This window comes from Chiloscyllium plagiosum, unplaced genomic scaffold, assembly GCF_037043375.1.
Source record: "Chiloscyllium plagiosum isolate Xiang-an unplaced genomic scaffold, Cpla_swu_hap1 HiC_scaffold_11, whole genome shotgun sequence".
Lineage (NCBI taxonomy): Eukaryota > Metazoa > Chordata > Chondrichthyes > Orectolobiformes > Hemiscylliidae > Chiloscyllium > Chiloscyllium plagiosum.
The window spans coordinates 27096073-27115481 of NW_028270149.1; the positions used below are offsets into that span (position 1 = coordinate 27096073).

At 41.4% G+C, this 19409-nt stretch overlaps 1 protein-coding gene across 4 annotated transcripts; it reads right to left on the minus strand.

Annotated features, from left to right (window-relative positions):
* Positions 1–211: 211 nt before the first annotated feature.
* Positions 212–10392, minus strand: LOC122557354 (protein Wnt-11b-like). Of its 4 annotated transcripts, none has more exons than XM_087991772.1 (6): positions 9616–10392; positions 8245–8384; positions 7737–7969; positions 3500–3777; positions 3039–3331; positions 212–1396 (listed from the first exon to the last, which is right to left on the minus strand). In XM_087991772.1, the coding sequence occupies exons 2-6, from the start codon at positions 8313–8315 to the stop codon at positions 1222–1224; spliced, it is 1050 nt and encodes a 349-aa protein (XP_087847898.1). In that variant the 5' UTR covers positions 8316–8384; positions 9616–10392; the 3' UTR covers positions 212–1221. The 4 variants fall into 4 exon arrangements, with proteins under 4 accessions (XP_087847898.1, XP_087847897.1, XP_043560918.2 ...); XM_087991771.1 differs by lacking the exon at positions 9616–10392 and adding an exon at positions 8673–9537; XM_043704983.2 differs by lacking the exon at positions 9616–10392 and adding an exon at positions 8591–9537.
* Positions 10393–19409: the final 9017 nt, after the last annotated feature.

Consider the following 19409-nt stretch of genomic DNA (forward strand, 5'->3'; position numbering starts at 1 on the left):
AGGTTGGATTAAATTCTGCCCATCTGCTTCAGGACAGATGAGGAATAAAGAAATTACCCAGAAAAACTGAAACTGTGAATGTGAAGTTTCATAATTGGTGATAGCTTTAACATAGTTAGCAATGGTAAACAGGGGAAAAAAGGCCTTTTATATATTAACAATGTATAATTTCACTCCTGTCTCCTCCAGAATGACTTGGCACAAACTTCAGACCAGAAGAAGTGTTTTATTTAGGAAAATAAATAATAAGCAGACATTAAACAAAACACTACATAACAAAAGCACACAAATTGAAGTACTAGCTGATTGCTACAAAATTATGAATGTGACAGAAACCAGCGTTCCCCATTCATGTAACTAGAACCTGTGCTTACCAAGCTTGATATGCCAGCCTATGTGAAAAATACATTTAGACAGCTCTCTCCTTACTCAATCTCCCCACAAAATCGTCCATAAATAAGAACTGCCACGTACTTGGCAACACAAACTTTTACTAGGAGTCCTTTTCCTAACGAAATTATATCTGTCAGTGGTAGGGTGGCACATTTATTGCACATTGTAATAAGTTCCAGCGCATTGGAATTTGTCATCATATTTAGGGTTTAAGGTTACACTCCAAACGAGGTGGAATGCCTCTGTTGTAATGCTCGATAACATGTTCTGCTGCACTGTACTTACAGCATTTCAATGTTAAGGAATCAGAACAGATGATCCTCCAAGGTCATATTTGTTCCCTCAACACTGGAAAGTGTACCCTGTTTAATGCTTCCCAGATTGAGCAGCACTTTCTTTTCATTTTGTCCTTCACCATCTTTCTCTTCAACAATTGATTAGTGTTGATCACAGCTCTCTCCTCTATTTCAACTCCGTTCTCTTCACTCAAATCACTGGCATTCTTCCTGCTGAACATGTCAACTATCCTTCAGGCCACTGAACACAGCAAAGGAACAAAAGAATCATTCTGATAAATGAAAATGTGTCCACTTGCCATTCTTTTGAATAAAACTTGTCCATTCTCTTGGTTTTCCGATTTTGCCTTTTATCTGTTGTTTTTCTCTCAATATTGAGGTTCGCTGCACTCATTTTGCCAGTAGCATCCAAGGAATTTTTGGTCTTTATCTTGGCAACCGTCTCCAGGTTTTTAACCCTCCCCATGGTTTATGTTCCCAGACACTGCTTAATTTAGTCTACTACTATTTTATAGAGCAAGGTCCTTAGCAGTTATTTACAAACATACCGTTCTGCTGTCCTTTCACATTTTTTGCAGGTTACGTAACAACACCAATGATACTTGCAACTACATCGTTCTATAATTGTTTCTGTATATGCATTGTATCCCCGACCACAGCACATCAGGTTACAGCTGTCGCTGTGCACAGAAGTCTTGTTGCACTGCCTGCAGATGAAGCAAATGAAGGAAGATCGGTTAAAAATGTCAAAACAACAAAAAAACTATTGTATTTACATGAAAGTAGACATGTAAATGACTGAATACATGTACTGGATAGAAATAGATCTGCCTCATGTATTATAGTCTCACCTGTATGGGTGATCCTAAACTAACGAGTACCAAAAACCTTATGTAAAAAAGACGTATCACCAGACAAATGCTAGATCTGCTCTGTTACCAGAATGTGGACGAAACACTGTGACCTTTACCTATCGTGGCAGAGGGTGGGCGTGGTTTTCTGCTCCTGGCGATCCAAATATGCAGACTCAGCTTTGACACATACAGTCCCCATTGGACAAATTTTCATTCATGGTGGCTCAGTGGTTAACACTACTGCCTCACAGCACCAGGTTCCCAGGTTCGATTCCAGCCTTGGGCGACTGTCTGTATGGAGTTTGCATGTTCTCCCCGTGTCTGCGTGGGTTTCCTCCCACAGTCCAAAGATGTGCAGGTCAGGTGAATTGGCCATGCTAAATTGCCCATGGTGTTAGGTGCATTAATCAGAGGGAAATGGGTCTGGGTGGGTTACTCTTCAGAGGGTCAGTGTGGACTGGTTGGGCCGAAGGGCCTGTTTCAACACTGTAGGGAATCTAATCTAATCTGTTTTACAGGAACACTGCCAAAAATCCACATTTCTTCCATGCTATCAGGGGATGATTTTAGTAACATCAACATAGTTTGCTTCCCTTCCTCCCCTATTGTTTTCTCTCACTTTGTTTCTCTTTGCTTTTCTTTGTGATTCCCATGGTTAAGAGATTTGAGAGCATTATTAAAGTTTCGTGAAAGGAAGCAACAAGCGATAGCTGCCTATTGTCCTACCATTTAATGTCCTTGTGTAATCTTGCTCTTAAAAGAATGATTCTCTATAAATGTTTTACAGCCCTTGTGAGGGCTGTTAGGGTCTCACATCAGTAGAGATTCCCGGTTCTATTCTAACTGCAGAAATGAGTAACACTCAAAATTACTGATGCAGTGCACTTGGTGAAAGATTGTGACAATCAGAAGGGAGACAAGATATAGTGAAATTTCTCCCCAAAATGGCTCATCTGATAAAATATTTGTTAGCCCCCATTCAAATTCATGGTGGCTCAGTGGTTAGCACTGCTGCCTCACATTGCCAGGGACCTGGGTTCAACTCCAGCTTCATGTGCCTGCGTGGAGTTTGCATATTCTCCCGGTGTCTTGCATGGGCTTCCTCTAGTTTCCTCCCACAATTCCAAGATGTGCACATTAGGTGAATTGCCCATGCTAAATTGCCCGTAGTGTTCAGGGATGTGTGGGTTAGGTGCATTAGTCAGGGATAAATGTAGCGTACTGGGGAATGGGCCTGGGTGGGTTACTCTGAGGGTTGGTGTGAACTTGTTGGGCCAAATGGTCTGTTTCCACACTGTAAGGGTTCCATGATTAAATTCATGATGAGAAATATCATTGGGCAAGAACCTGGCAGGTGGGCAGCACCTTTAGAATGGAATATCAGCCAAATGTATCCCATTTTTGCCAGGAGATAAATAAATCTATCATATCCATGTTAATAAATAAAGATAGAAAATGAAGATAACATTAGAATCACAGTTGGTTCAGGCTTTACCTCTCATGAGTACCATAGGAGCCTTGTTTTTCACTTGCTGTGCAGTAGTCAGGTGATCCCACCAGATAAATCAGTTCATTCTCGCGAACTGGTCGGATATCAAGCTCTTTAGGCACAAGTTGTTTTCTTGTGCCAACATAACGGTGAATCACTCTGGTGGCTGCCAGATATTTTGACTTAAGATTAACAGCAATCTTGTTTAGTTCCTGTAATCCCTTCCAGCAGGTCTTTACAGAACATGAACCAGAAACACCATGACATTTGCATTTGGTTTCCAATGAATCAATCAATGCCTGGTAAGAGAAAATTGAAACAAGGTGCTGAAGTAATGCATGTTTACACTGGCTCTCAGTTGGGAGAGCTAACTTTCTGGATGTTGGCACAATATTTTTTGGGTTGCAATATAGCCGAGCAATAGGAGGCAGAAAAATAATATGGTTTTCGCCTTAATAGCCATTTACCTGTCTGCCAACATCATTGTTGTGTTTATTCATCAGTCTGTTCGCCTGTGTTCCAGCTCTGTTGCCTTTCATTGGTGCATCTGCAAAAACAGAGCCAAGCTGCAGCCCATAGCGGAGGTTGTCCCCACAACCACCCCACCTGAAGTCAGGCCCAGGAACCTCAGCTGGGCTGAGACCACAGGAACAAGTTGGCAACTCGCCAGAAGCACAGAATCGAGCTATGGAATGACTGAGTGCAGCAGAAGAGAGTGCATACACGAAGGATGATTCTCGTGTTCCTGCAATACATGTAAAGAGAAGAGGTATGAAGACCAGTCAAATTTCACAGTTACTAACTCATATGATTTTTATGTATACGCACATTTACTCTTTGGATGATATGTTTAACCTGCCCTCTCAGGTAGATGTAAGAATTAACATTGCATGATTTTGAAGTGAGACTAGTTCTCCCAGGATCCCTTAACCACCTACAGCAGTAACACAGATTAACTGGCTCTTATCACATTGCTTTTTGAAAGATTGCACTTCAAAATCACTGAAACACTTTGGGATATCCTGCGGCTGTGAAAGATGCTAAATAAATGCAATCACTTTTAAAAAGATCTTCAAACTTTTATTTTTTTAACATCTAGTTATATTAGTTATATTAACTAATGCGATTAGTTATACATACCGACCCGATTGAAAAAAGAAATAAGAAATCTAATGGATCTTCAGTTGTCATGTTTTTAAGGGATAGCTGATATTGGTGAAGCACTGTCAAGACTTTTGTCCACATTAAGTCTCCAAGGGTCAACAGAGTGAAAAATGTAATCTTTCTGATAGTCTGAATCTACTCTTCATCAATACCTCGCTAACACCGCCTGTCAGTAAAACCACCTACAAATGCAAAGAACTCACTCCAAACTCCAAATAACAGAACTACGATGACAGAGAAGCTCTATTGTGGCTGATGGTTCAAAGAGAACTGGTATGCTAAATAAAACTGGGGCCTACAATTAAAGTTGTAGGACTGAAGATGACTGCACAGTGGTACAGTGCAACAATGGTGTAGAGGCGTTTTAAGATGAGGCTCTGACTTTAAAAGTGAATAAAAAGCAGAGACAGTAATGCAAGCTTCCTGAAGTTGGGGCATAATATTTTGAGTATTCACCACCAAGAAACATCTATTTACAAGTGTAAAAGAAGAAACTCCTACTTTCAAAACTCTTGATAAGACATTCACAAGATATTTGACATCTTTTTAGAATGCTCAATTGAATCTCAAGCAAATTCTGGGTCAACTACACAGTGATTTTGATAAAACCAGACAGCAAGAACAAAAGTCTGTTCTTTGATTGTTATCCTTTATAAAATCCTGTGCATTGGCACAGTTGAGCACATTTCCCATCTCACTCACGCATGAGTAAGACCACTTTACTCATGCACCCTTTGTTTTATGTGTCATGTCTTATTCCAGCTTTGCAGGGTGTAAAAGGTTACAACAGTTCTGTGTTTTTTTAAAATCTATTCAATGGCACAAAATACAAAGAAAGACATTATTCAGAAAAATATCATGAGGCACCTCAGTGTGATTCTATCTCAGGCACAGATAGTAATTACTAATCTATGTCTAATTAGAAACATTTCACTTCAATTGTAAGAAGAATTCAATTAAATTCAATTGAATTCAACCTTTAAAATACTAGCACAACTTCAAAAAGGAGAGTATTAACAGAGAGACTTACATGTACATTTTTTTTTTAAAGACACAGATATCAGGACAGGTTAAAACAGTGTGTAAAAAAAATCAGATCAGAGGTTTAAAATGCAAAAAAACAGGAAATTAAGCTAAACATATGTTCAATGCTGCTAGATCATTTTCTCTGGGCACCACTGTTTTGGAAGGAAGTGAAGGCTTTGTAAAGGGCACAAAGAGATTTACTAGATTGGTTCCAGGGATGAATCATTATGGCTATATGAGCAGAATGGAGAACCTAGGATCTTTCTCCTTCATGGCAGGCTAACAGGGAGATTTAGTAGATACATTTAAAATCTAGATGGTTTAGTTAAAGGACAATAAAGGCAACTGTTCCCAATGCCTGAAGCATCAATAACTAGAAGATTAAAAAAACACACACAAAATGCTGGGGAAACTCAGCGGGTCTGGCAGAATCTTTGGAGAGAGAAACAGCCTGGTATGTATCTTTTTCAGAACCTAAATTCTTTAAAAAAAAGTCATGTTGGACTCTGAATGTTAATTCTCTCTCCACAGATGCTGCCAGACCTGCTCAGCTTCCCCAACTTCTCGGTTTATAGCGTCCTCTTCTGCTTCTCTGGGATGACAGTGTTGTGTATTTCCATGTTATATTTTGGTCTCATTCAATTATTTTGCAAAACATATCACCTTGCACATTTGTGCACTAATTTCAGCAGCCTGTCTGTCTTCTTCACTGTGTACTACGTTTCACAAGCTCACACAAAGAGCAAACTGCAATGACAGAATATTCTGTTTTGTTATGCTACTTGACGGATAAACATTGGCTAGGACACGAGAGAAAAATGCCTTGCACTTCCAAAATAATGTCAAGGGATCTATTGCATCCATTCCAGGGGACAGACAAGGTCTTGGTTTAATGTTTCTTCCAAAAGATTGCATTTCTAACAGTGCAGCACTGCCTAAGTACCATCTTTGGCTTTTGTGCTTCAGTCTTGTGGTGGGATCTAACCCCTGGGCCTTGAAGGTCAGTTACAGTATTGCCAACAACCAAACCACAGAACCTGCTGTCCTTTGGGGTAAGTGGTGTTGAAATACAAGGTTCTATCAGTTCAAGATGATGTTGAAGTGTTTGAGATGACAGTATCTGAAGAGCACCAAATTTCCCAATGCCCTGCCCACTTTTCCCTCACACATTGAACACACACACAATTATTACCTTTTCAACTGCTGTATTTCACAACATGCTGTGTGTGATTGCCTTTCAAAATTTATTTCTTGTAATAGTAAATATTAATTGAACTTATTTGAAATCCTGAGCACATATTGAATTTCAAGTTCCTTGCAGAGTTAAGTGTGTTAATCCTAGGCTAGCAAGCTGGTGCACAACGAGGGACTGCTGTACAGTCAAACATGCTTATCAGTTGGATAGGATTTTAAACTGAGACCTCTCATGCCCCTTCTGGTGGATCCCTTGCCATTATTTGAATGGAGGTGTCACTCCAATATTTGTCCCTCAACTATTGAGGGACTAATGAAACAAGATTCTCTCATTGTTGAGGGAGTTTACTGTGTGAAAATTGGCAGCTACATTTTGATAAGACTACACTTTAGCTGAAAACCTTTTGGGGAGCGAATGGCACTCTTTACACACATGCCATAAATTTTCCTAAATCACATGTTTTTGTTATGGCCATCAAGAGGATAACACTTTTAATAGTTAAAAATCACACAACTCCATGTTATAGTCCAACAGGTTTAATTGGAAGCACACTAGCTTTCGGAGCGATGGTCCTTCATCAGGTGGAGGAGCGACACTCCGAAAGCTTGTGCTTCCAATTAAACCTGTTGGACTATAACCTGGTGTTGTGTGATTTTTAACTTTGTACACCCCAGTCCAACACCAGCATCTCCAAATCACCCTGTCCATGCCCTTCATGATCTTATAAATCTCTATAAATCCCTGGAGCCTCTGACGCTCCAGAGAAAACAGCCCCAACCTATTCAGCCTTTTCCTAAAGCTCAAACTCTCCTGGCAACATACTAGTAAATCTTTTCTGAACCCTTTCAAGTTTTACAACATCCCTTCTATAGGAAGGAGGATGAATTCTATAGGATTGAATGCAGTATTCCCAAAGTTGTCTAACCAGTGTCATGTACAGCCACAACATGACCTCCCAACTCCTATATATCAAAGCCTTTTTCCCAGGGTAGGGGATCCAAAACTAGAGAACATAGGTTTAAGGTGAGAGGAGAACGATTTAAAGGGGACCTAGGGGGCAACATTTCAGAGGATGGCATTTGCATGGAACGAGGAAGTGGTAGAGGCTGGTACAATTACAACATTTAAAAGGCATCTGGATGGGTAGATGAATAAGAAGGTTTGAGAAGGATATGGGCCAATGGGACTGGATTTATTTAGGATATCTGGCTGGCATGGACAAGTTGGGCAGAAGGGTTTTTTTTTCCCACGGGACTCTATGGGACTTTTAAACGGACTGTATGCTAAATCTGCAGGAAACAGAAACGCGCTGTATTTACCTCTGTTTAAGTCTGGATTGAAGCGGGGGGCTAACTGGATGGAGGAGCAGTTCCACCTCATGTCTGCCATGGCTTTCTGACAAACCAGACGTGTCTGCTGCGCCGCGAACACGATACTGGGCATGAGGTCCAGGTTTCTCCGGCAGAGTTGCTGCTGCTCTGGGACGAACCCAGGCCGTTTACAATGCTGGGTATGGTTCCAACCCACAGCGGTACCGCTGACTGCGATGGCGCTGTCCGAGACATAAAGAGACTTGTTCGATGTCTGGGTACGAACTCCGTTTGCAACACTCAAAAAAAAATACACATCCAACAAAGATTTACACAACTTACACATGCAAAGCCAAATCCCAATAAATAACTCTGGGACAAGTGACCCACGAATTTTCGATTTCCATTCTCATTATAGAAGCATATAGAATGTGAAAATCCAAATTGTTTTATTTTGAAATCTGTTCCATCTCAGACCACATAATTAAACCTTTCAGGGACAGAAAGTGGTACTCACAGCCACTGTATAGCGCCACACAGCCGCCACTGAACAAACACCAACAAAAGGTAACCTATTCGAATCTCCATTTTCAAGTTGGTCAAATAAACAGGCGATGGGGCTCGCTACAGACAAGAGTTCTGTCTCTAAGGCGACACCTGAAAGATAAGAGATATTTGTAAATAAACCGAGCAGCTGCCTCTTGACATTTGCATTAATCTCTGAATAGGCCTGGGCAGAATCGCCAGCGGAAAGACTTTGACCCTTCCTGGCTGACATATTCTATGGTGCATGTGGGCCAAAGCAAAGAAACCGAAGTGGGACAGTACCAGCTCCACTTCCAATCGACTCAGTCCGCACTCACACTGCTGCCGGATTGACTGCAAACGGAAGGCTTGGCCAGTTGGAAACGTGACTCTCGCTTTTCACCTCGGATTTGAGGTTACCTCGTTATGTCGTTGACACGAATTTAAACATTCCCCCCCCCCCCCCAGTCGCTGAGATGAACTCCGCCCGCTCTGGATTGATTGCAGCCGGTAGCTGAGGTCGGTGTTTCAGGGCCCCGGTTTGCTGGGGTAACCAGCCATCTGTGTGTCTCGGTGAAGTTTGTGAGGGGGGCCCGGAAAACGCCAGCTTTTATAGGTCTGGATGACGCGAGCTGTCTCCATTCCAGCCAGCGATGTGGCTTTCAGGTGCAGTGAATGGAGCTGACGGCAGCTGCGGGAACATCAAAGCGGCTGCAGACACGGATTCCTATTCATGTTAATCTCGCGCTGGGCAAATACACATAAATCCAGCTCCTGCCAACCCCCTCCCCATGGGATTTGCCCCCAGGGCAGGTCGGCAAAACAAACAACCATTATTGTAGCCCGAGAAACTGGATCCGACGTTGATATTCATGCACGGTTTGCAGAAGAAGCACTGACATGGACTCGGTTCCCAACCCAGACCTACTTTAAACCCCGGACAAAAGCAAGTTACTGCGGATGCTGGAATCTGAAACCAAAAGAGAAAATGCTGGAAAATCTCAGCAGGTCTGGCAGCATCTGGAAGGAGAGAAAAGAGCTGACGTTTTCGAGTCTAACTGAGCCTTTGTTAAAGCTGCCAGACTTGCTGAGATTTTCCAGCATTTTCTCTTTTGGTTTCTACTTTAAACCCCGCAGTCAAATAACATTCCTGAACACAACCGGTCCATTTTTAAAACCAACCAGACGGGTTTAATACGTCCAGCCGCTGTCCAGGTACGCAATAGGTGCTGATCACCTCTCTCTCTCTCTCTCCCCCCCCCCCTTCCCCATCGCCTCTCGTTTACAGTCGAACGAATAATTTAATTTCCCCATCGCTCCCGATACCAACTAGTTTATCAAATGTTATGTCTTCAATACGCACGGCTTTACAGTTTCCCATGTTGAAGTAATCTCCTCGTTGGTGACAGACAAGAAGGGAAATGAAATCAATTCCAATATACAGTACACGCTTGGTACACACACAGCACCATGACTATCTTGTCCTCAAAAAGAGGGAGCTCCATCTATTAGTTATTAATCCATCTATTAATAGCTCCTGTTGTAGCTGTAAATTCTTCTTGGGTTGCCCTGTATCCATTTTGTGAGGTTAGCGAGGGGATATATTTAGTTCAGTTGGCCTGACTAATTTGGCAAAGGTCCATCAGTCGAGACACTGTATAAGCTAATTAACGGGAATGCGGAACTTTTATATCTGCCTCCCATCAATGCTCCGTAGTGCACATAGGGCCAGACATTTGGAAGATTTCACTTTGAAGAATCGGTGCAACAATCTGCTGAGCCTTTGAACTGTTTTTGAAATGAAGGTTTGTGTCAAACTTAGAATTAGCATGAGAATGGCAGAGAGATGAAACAAACAGCGGCGCGCAATCATCGTTTTAAAAAGGGGGCAGATAGCACATTCCCAGCATCTAACGCATACTCACAATACCGGGTATTTGTCCCTACCAGATTAACCGTAGACAAAGCTGCTGAAAATAAAACGTTGCAAAGTAAGGTATGTTTGTATAGCAATCCCTATGTGGAAAGCAGCTATTTAAAACTCGCTTTGATTTAGTTGTGAGGAAACATTACTGTATTGTCTTTTCCCCATTATCATTCCTGTGTTTGACTGTTGAGAAATAAAACTTTCACTGTAATGTCAAAAGCTTTGTTTTATTTTGAAACAAAATTACAGTAACCAATAGGATACGGAAATAGTTTGAAACAAAAACAGCAACTGCTGGAGAAACTCAGCAGCTCTGGCAGCATTTGTGGAGAGAAAGCAGACTTCCACTCAAATTCCAGGAATTCAGATTTTCAATATCTGCAGTTCTTTGATTTCTTTAATGAAAATAATTGTATTCTTGGGGAAAATTCTAGCCTACACAATGAAGGAGACATTTATTCTGCTAATGTAGACTGTTTTCGTAAATGGTTCTCTCTCCTTTGCTACTCATTATCAAACTTTCAAAATCAGCATCATCACTCATTCCTCAAAATATCACTCCTGACTCCTCTGTTGTAATGTTCCACCTCTAGCTTCCCTAAATTCAAAAGCATATGATAGCTTCTCAAATGCTTGCTCATCTTTCCCACTGCTACATGTTGATTCTCTCCAAAGAGGTTTAAGAGTTACAATGAACTGGCCCTAATCAAGGTCAGAAGTGACATACTTTGTGGCTGTATCCCTCCTGACATTTTTTGAACTGCCTGAAGCCATTGATACAGTAAGGATGCTCCCACACCTCCCCCTCACCATGATCAAAGGCCCCAAAGGATCCTTCCACATCTGCTGGAGATTTTCCTGCACCTTCACACACGTCATCTACTGTGTCCATTGCTCCCAAAGTGGTCTCCTCTACATTGGGTAGACAGGTCACCAACTTGAGAAACATTTCAGGAAACATCTCTGGGACATACGCATTAAACAACCCCACCAACCTGTGGCCGAATACTTCAACACCCCCTCCCACTCCACCAAGGACATGCAAGTCCAGGGCCTCCTTCACCACCAGATTCTAGCCACCCAACGCCTGGAGGAAGAACACCTCATCTTCCATGTTGGGACCCTCCAACCACATGGAATCAATATCGATTTCACTAGTTTCCTCATCTCCCCTCCCCCCACCTTATCCCAGATGCAACCCTTCAACTCGGCATCATCCTTTTGAACTGTCCTACCTGTCCATCTTCCTTCCCACCTATCCACTCCATCCTGGTTCCGACCTATCACCATCATCACCCCCCCCCCCGCCACCACCACCTTTGTATTCCTAGCTATCTTTCCCCCAGCGGCACACCTCCTCCTATTTATCTCTCATCCCCCTTGGGCCTCCCTCACATTCCTGATGAAGAGCTTATGCTTGAAATAGCGACTCTCCTGCTCCTTGGATGCTGGCAAATGGGACTTGATTTATTTAGGAAATCTGGTTGGCATGGATGAGTCAGGCGAAAGGGTCTGTTTCCATGCTGTACATCTCTGCGACTCTGAACAAAACATTCCAGTTAGCTGTCAGTCATCATATCACTTGATATTTCTCCATGGCAATATCTCTGTGTTTTAAGAGTCCACTGTGAACCAATCAGAACTCTTTTCTCACATAGTATATCCATGTTCCCTTTTAAACTATAATTCTTGTGAATTGTCCTAAACATTGAAAAATGAAAGGGTTTAATAAGCACTGTTGTTTTTCAGCTATACTCAAGTTCTGTGCTACCAGACAATTAGTCATTACTTTGTTAAAATAGCCCTAACTTTTCTGGTGTGTATTAGCAGATAATGAGCATTTCAAATTCATTTCCTTAAAGGTGTTGTAATGACTAATCTATTACCAAAGTGCTAATATAAAAGAACCTGTAGAGGAGTAGGATACCTCAAAAATAATTTTTGTATCAGAACATAAAGCTGCAGATATGGGATTAGCAATAAAACACACATTTCTTATGCAAAAGAAACAGAAAACATTGAAGAAACCAACTTATTTATGTGTAACTGATTTCTAAAAAACACAGTAAAATAAAATATCCCATGAATCCTAAAAGTACATCATTATTCATAGTTAAACATCACACAACACCAGGTTATAATAAAACAGGTTTATTTGAAAAAAACAGTTTTCGAAGTGCTTCTTCTTTATCAGGACCATAAGGTACAGAATTTAAAGCAAGAGATTACAGTGTCATGTAGCTGAAATTATATATTGAACAAACCTAAATTAAGTCTTTCATCTTTTAGAATGGGTTTACTGGTTTCGGTTTTTTAATATGTAAGTCCCAGAACTTCTTTTAAGTCACATTCTCAAGATAACCTAAGGTTTTATAACAAAAGGTGCCATCTCAGCTCAGACAGTGCTTTTAAAGTTGTGAGGTCAGAGTCTGTCTGTATCCCAATTTTGAGTCAAACTGGTTCTATTTCCAAAGTGGAATTTACAAAATATTACATGGATTGACTGCCTGCAGATTGTGCATTTTTTGAGCAGAATATATATGCAAATATAATTCTGCAAATACAAATTCACCCCATAGACTTATATGTATGTGCACGTGCAGGACAGAGAGCCAGCGCGAGAGAGAGAAAGGGACAGAGAGAATGTGAGTATGTGCATGTGAGTGTAAGTGTTTGCACGTGTGCAAACTTGGTAAAGCGTGTGTGTGTGTGTGTGATGGGGTATAAGCCTGTGAGAGGGTGCATGCGTGGGTGTAAGTGTGGGTGGTTTATATGTGTCTGTATGAGAGAAAGTGTGTATATGAGAGATGACCTGCATGAGTGTGTGAGTATGTAAGAGTGTGTGTGAGAGAGAGAGAGAGTGTATAGTGCAGTGGGGTCACCTGTAGTGTGACATGAACCCAAGGTCCCAGTTGAGGCCATCCCAATGGGTACCGAACTTGGCTATCAGCCTCTGTTTGGCAACTTTGCATTGTTGCCTGTCCCAAAGTCCACCTTGGAGGATGGTCACCCAAAGGTCCAAGGCTGAATGTCCCTGACCATTGACGTGTTCCCTGACTGGGAGGGAACATCCCTGTCTGGTGATTGTTGTGTGGTGTCCACTCATCTATTGTCGTAGCGTCTGCTTGGTCTTGCCAATGTACTATTCCTTGGGGCATCTCTGCCTGTAGCGTATCAGATAGATAACGTCGGCCGAGTCACATGAGTACCTGCTGCGTACATAGTGAGTGATGTCCCCATGTGTAATGGTGGAATCCATATCGACATTGTGACATGTCTTGCAGTAGTTGTCATGACAGGGTTGTACGGTGTTCTGGTCAATGTTGTCCTGAAAGCTGGGCAGTTTGCTGCAAACAATGATCTGTTTAAGGTTTGGTGGTTGTGGTAAGAAGTGGAGGTGTAGGGAAGATGTTCATCCTCATCAATAATGTTTTGCAGACTGTGAAGAACATGGCATTGTTTTTCTGCTCCCGGGAAGTGCTGGACAATGAAGGGTACTCTAGCGTTTGCAATCGGTGTATGTCTCCTGAGGAGATCATTATAGTTTCTTGCTGGGACACATTGGAACTGACAATCAATTAATTGAACATCGTACCCTGTTCTTATGAGCACCTTCAGGTGCCCGTCACGATCGTCCTCATCTGAACAGATCCTGTGTATGCATAGGGCTTGTCCATAGGGGATGGCTGTTTTAGCATGTTTAGGGTGGAAGCTAGAGAAGTGCAGCATTGTGAGGTTATCCATGGGTATCCAGTAGAGTGAGGTGCTGAGGTGCCTGTCCTTGATGGAGATGCATGCGTCCAAGAATGAGACAGATACTACTCTTTGCACAGATACTACACATACACAGGGTCTGTTCAGATGAGGAGGAACGTGATGTACACCTGAAGGTGCTCAAGGATGCCTTCGTAAGAATAGGGTACGATGCTCAATTCATCAATCACCAGTTTCGAAGTGCTATAGTGAGAAACTGTAATGACCTTCTCAGGAGGCAGACTGTGGTTGCAACCAATAGGGTACCCTTCATTGTCCAGTACTTTCTGGGAGCTGAAAAAGTAGGCCATGTTCTTCGCGGCCTGTGACACATTGTCGATGAGAATGAGCACCTTGCCAAGACCTTCCCTACGCCTCCACTTCTCACCTTTAAACAACCGCCAATCATTAAATGGATCATCGTTCGTAGTGTTGTGGGGGAAAACACCAGTCTCGGAGTCAGAATCAGGGTTCAATGACAGAGTTTATTGCACAAGGAAATACCGGAGCTCTGGGGAGAGAAAGACACCAACAGCACTGAGGTCAGCTGCGAGTCTTCTCTTGACCCGGAGCACACATCAAGAAACTTTTATACCTCTGCGATACAATAGGTCAGTGATGAGATTATTGTCTTTGTAACATGGTTTGTTTATGGTAATCATTGCAGAATTGTTGATAGTTTCGATACAGTCTTTGTCATTTCCAGCGCAGCCTTTGTTAATTTCCATGTGTCATTGTCAGTTTCAATGTAGACATTGTCAGTTTCAGTGTCCACATGGAAATCCATTGCTGTAGTAATGGGTGCTATTCGCCCTTCCTGAAAAGGATGATTACTGCATTCCTGGCTATTAGCATTTCATATTGAGTTTGTATCAAGATGTTCACATTTCTATAAGAGGTGTTGGCTGGACCTAGACACTTCAGTGGGCAGTTTTCATTACTCATGTGTATTCTCTCCCCCACCTGTCTTAAACTAATAACTGAGTTGTGAGTGCATTGTGCTAGCATTCTGGTGGCTCCAGGCAGTGTCTGTATCTGCTCTACTGTTTCTCTCCATATTGTGATGCAGCGGCCATTTTGTGTGTCAAATTGGCCAACTGATGGCTCAGCGGCCATCTTGTGTGTCCATGTGCCTAGTGTCACCCTGCACTGTGCCATCTCCCTCTTCAATAGCAAACTGTCCAGCCTTCAGGACAACATCGACCACAACACTGTACAACCCTGTCATAGCAGTCACTGCAAGATGTGTCAGAGCATTGACATGGATACCACCATATGTGTAGGGACACCATCCACCATGTACGTGGCAGGTACTTATGTAACTCGGGCAATGTTGTCTATTTCATATGCTGCAGGCAAGGATGCCCTGAGGAATAGTACATTGGTGAGACCAAGCAGATGCTATGACAACAGATGAATGGACACCACACAACAATCCACAGGGAGGGACGTTCCCTCCCAGTCAGAGAACACTTCAGCAGTCAGGGGCATTAGGCCTCAGACCTTCAGGTGACCATCTTCTAAGGTGGACTTCGGGGTAGGCAACAACGCAAAGTGGCCGAGCAGAGGCTGATAGCCAAGTTGGGTACCCATGAGGATGGCCTCAACCGGGACCTTGGGTTCATGAAACACTATAGGTGACCCCACTGCACTATACACTCTCTCTCTCACACACAGACACGCACACACACATTCTTTCATACTCACACACTCACGCAGACCCTCTCTCATACACAAGCTCTCTCTCATATGCACATGCTCCCACACTCACACCCATGCAAGCATCTTCTCACAGGCTTATACTCCATCACACTCACACACACACTTTACCAAGCTTGCTCACACTCTCTCACATGCACTTGCATTCATGCGCACACTCACATGCACACACTCACTCTCTCTCTCACACTCTCTCCTGCACATGCACACACATATACATTGATGGCGTGAATTTGTATTTGCAGAATTATATTTGCATATACATACCATTTTGCTGAAAAAATGCAGAACCTACAGGCAGTCAATGAAGGCGTCAATCCATGTAATATTTTATAAATTCCGCTTTGGAAATAGAACCATTCTGACTCTAGATTGGGATACAGACAGACTCTAACCTCACTCCTTTAAGGCATTGTCTCAGCTGTGATGTCACCTTTTGTTATAAAACCCTCAGTTATCCTGAGAATGTGGCTTAAAAGAAGTTCTGAGATTTACATATGAAAGAAACGAAACCAGCAAACCTATTCTCAAAGATGAAAGATTTAACAATCTAGGTTTGTTCAATATATCATTTCAGCTGCATGACACTGTTATCGTTCGCTATAAAGTCTGTGTCTTATGGTCCTACTTGACAACTACCTAATGAAGAAGCAGCGCTCCGAAAGCTAGTGCCTCCAAATAAACCTGTTAGACTATAACATGGTGTTGTGTGAATTTTAACTTTGTCCACCCCAGTCCAACACCGACTTTTCCAAATCATGTCTTTATTCATGTCAGAGAAAATTGCCTTCTTTATTACCTATAGAGCTTGATTTTACTGTGGTTTCAAATCCCAGAATTAAGAATCTGATAGCCTCTTCCTGGAATCTTCGTACAACTGAGGGTAAACTTTTTAAGCTTCAAATAACCCCTCAGGATTTTAACACTCTTGTGTTAAAGTAACCTATTGTTAATAATTCTAAACTATCTTCTACCTTTCTCAGCAGCCATCACTTTACATTTCCAGTGTAAGCTAGGAAACCTGCAGAACTGATACTAACAAAGAACTTTTTTGCCCAAGTTAGGGTGTTTCCCTAATTAAAAATCACAGATCTTCTAGACTGGGACACAGCAGTTTCCTTTGTTTGCTTCAAAATTTCTCGATGTAAACAAAAGCCCATTGCTCTTCAGAAAGTCTTTCTCTCAGGTGGGTTTAAAGTAAATCATCATGACTACAGAAATACGAGTTAATCATTAAACTCCTTCTGGCACACAGAAAATCCATATGCCACTAGTTCAAAATCATAAATCCAAACTGAAAAATAAGCTTTATTTATATATAAATCACATATTACATCACAAAGGGCAGAGGTGCTGTTTGGCAGTAATTAAGATTTAAAACACCATTGAAAAATTCACAAAATGCTTATGTGCAAAGTAGAAAACATTACAATTACACACCATTCCATGTAATTCCCATTCAAATCCATTGAAAATGGACTGGCGTAGTTAAGTGGGGCTAGACAAATCTGACAGCAATTTCCTGATTCCCACAATTATGTGCACATGTATAAATGCCAGTACTCTCTGTCTGAATTATGTCATATTAATATGAGCACTGATTGCCTCAGCATTGTTCTTACTACAAAACCGGGATCATTATGGTCCTAAGGCAAAAACTGAGTAATTTGCCAATGCATGAGAAATTCCTATCAATACATTGATGAATTTGTAACAAATCAAGACAATATGTTGAATAATCCTTTAGTTAATCTGCAGTTGGAATACTGTTTCCTGTTGTGGGCACTTAATTATAGGGAAGACGTAAAAGCATCGTAAAAACAGGCGAGATAGGTGCACTAGGATCCTAGCATATGCAAGTGATTATGATCATAAGTGACGGGAAATTAGGGTTATTTTTATGAGCACCGAGAAAGATAAAGGGTAGATTGAGGGGTCTTCAGATTTTGCCAAATTTATAGTGAAAGACCTTTTTCTAATAAAAGATAGCCATAAAGTCATAGAAATGTACAGCACAGAAACAGGCCCTTCAGTCCAACTTGTCCATGCCAACCAGATATCCTAAATAAATCTTGTCCCATTTATTATCATTTGGCCCATATCCCTCTAAACCCTTCCTATCCTTATTTCCATCCAGATGCCTTTTAAATGTTGCAATTGTACCAGTCTCCACCACTTCCCCTGGCAGCTCCACCACCCTCTGCATGAAAAGGTTGCCCTTGAGGTCCCTTTTAAATCCTTCCCCTCTCACCCTAAACCTAAGCCTTCTAGTCTTGAACTCCTTTACCCTGGGAAGAAGACCTTGTCTGTTCACCCTATCCCTATCACCCTAAGCCTCCGACGCTCCGTAGTGGCAAGAATCCACTAATCCAAGATAATGAAGACAAAATAAAAGGGAAGTAAAGAAATAAAGAAAAATATTCTTTATGTAGAGAATGATGAGAATTTACTATTTGTTACAAATTACTAGTTAGGCAAAGTCATTAAATTATTTCACAATAAAATTATAGGATATGTAAAATAGTGTAATATCAAAGACTATGGGGATCAAGCAGAGAAGAAACATTAAACTAGGTATTTATGTAGAGAAAGGTACTGACACAGACTTGGTGACTTTAATGGCTTTTTTATACATTCATGGACTCAAACACAAAAACCAGAACGGACACTGCAGTGCAACATTGAATGGGTGCTACACTGTCAGAAGTGCCATCTTTAAAATGAGACATAAAGTTCCTTGTGTTCTCCGAGTGGCTGTAAAAGATTTCATTGCACAATGTAGAAGAAAAGCAGGGGAATTCTTCCTGGCATCTTGGCCAATTTTCATTTTTACTTGGTTGTTATCATCTTGATGTGTTTGAAAGCACATCATAGCTGCCACATATCCTGCATTGCAGCAGAGACTGCATGTCAGAAGAACTTCACTGGGTGCTTTGGGACATTTTGTGGCCTTGAAGGGTGCTAGACGAATACAATTTTTACTTTCTGTAATATTTGATGATTAATTGAAACGTGTATGTCATTGAAAGTCTGATAATTGAATCAAATGTTCACTCTAAAATCCTTAGATTGAATGCCATGATTGCATGAAACAGTCATGAGTGGAGGTGCATCCTTTGTTACAGAGAAGTAACTGGGAAAAGAAAGATCAAATTCATCTGTATTAGAGTTGATGTGAGGGAATGTAATAGGCCATGCGAACAATTAGTATGAATTGAAAATCAGTCAGATCCTCCTGAGAGTTGGTGACTTTCTGTAAAACACATCTAGTGTTTTATAACTCTTTTAAATGGTTCAAAATTTTCCTCTATTACAGGACAGAAGTGCATGATAGGATCACTATCACAGTTGCTGATAATAGCCGTTGAATGACTGTGTGCTTCCATGACTATTTTAGCAGGTTAACATCATTGTTGCAACCTTGCATAGAGGAATATCATAAAAATATGTAAAGTGTTCCTGCACTATAATAGCCCTCATAAATAGCAAACCCCATGTGCTTTAAGGCTTTAAAAATAGAAAATACTTGAAATGAAAAGGTTAATCATCATCTAAAAGCGGAAGAGATAAGTTAATGTTTTGCTGACATCATCTAATAACACTTTAGGTCCCACATGTATACTAATGTCACTGAGCTATGCCTCATCAATTCATCTCTCTCAATTTCAACAGTGTCTTTATGTTGACAAACTGTTTGTACCACATCAAGTCTGAGGTGAGCCAACATTTTCTCAAATCAAACATTAGGAAAACTGAAG

What these genes read in the sequence shown, in the direction of transcription:
- LOC122557354 (XM_087991772.1), bottom strand. Translation starts at nt 8,315, where the DNA reads ATGGAGATTCGAATAGGTTACCTTTTGTTGGTGTTTGTTCAGTGGCGG. An exon ending in TGTGGCGCTATACAGTGGCT is followed by an intron (nt 7,970 to 8,244) that starts GTGAGTACCACT and finishes TGTCTCGGACAG; the next exon opens with CGCCATCGCAGTCAGCGGTA. An exon ending in ACAATGATGTTGGCAGACAG is followed by an intron (nt 3,332 to 3,499) that starts GTAAATGGCTAT and finishes TTCTCTTACCAG; the next exon opens with GCATTGATTGATTCATTGGA.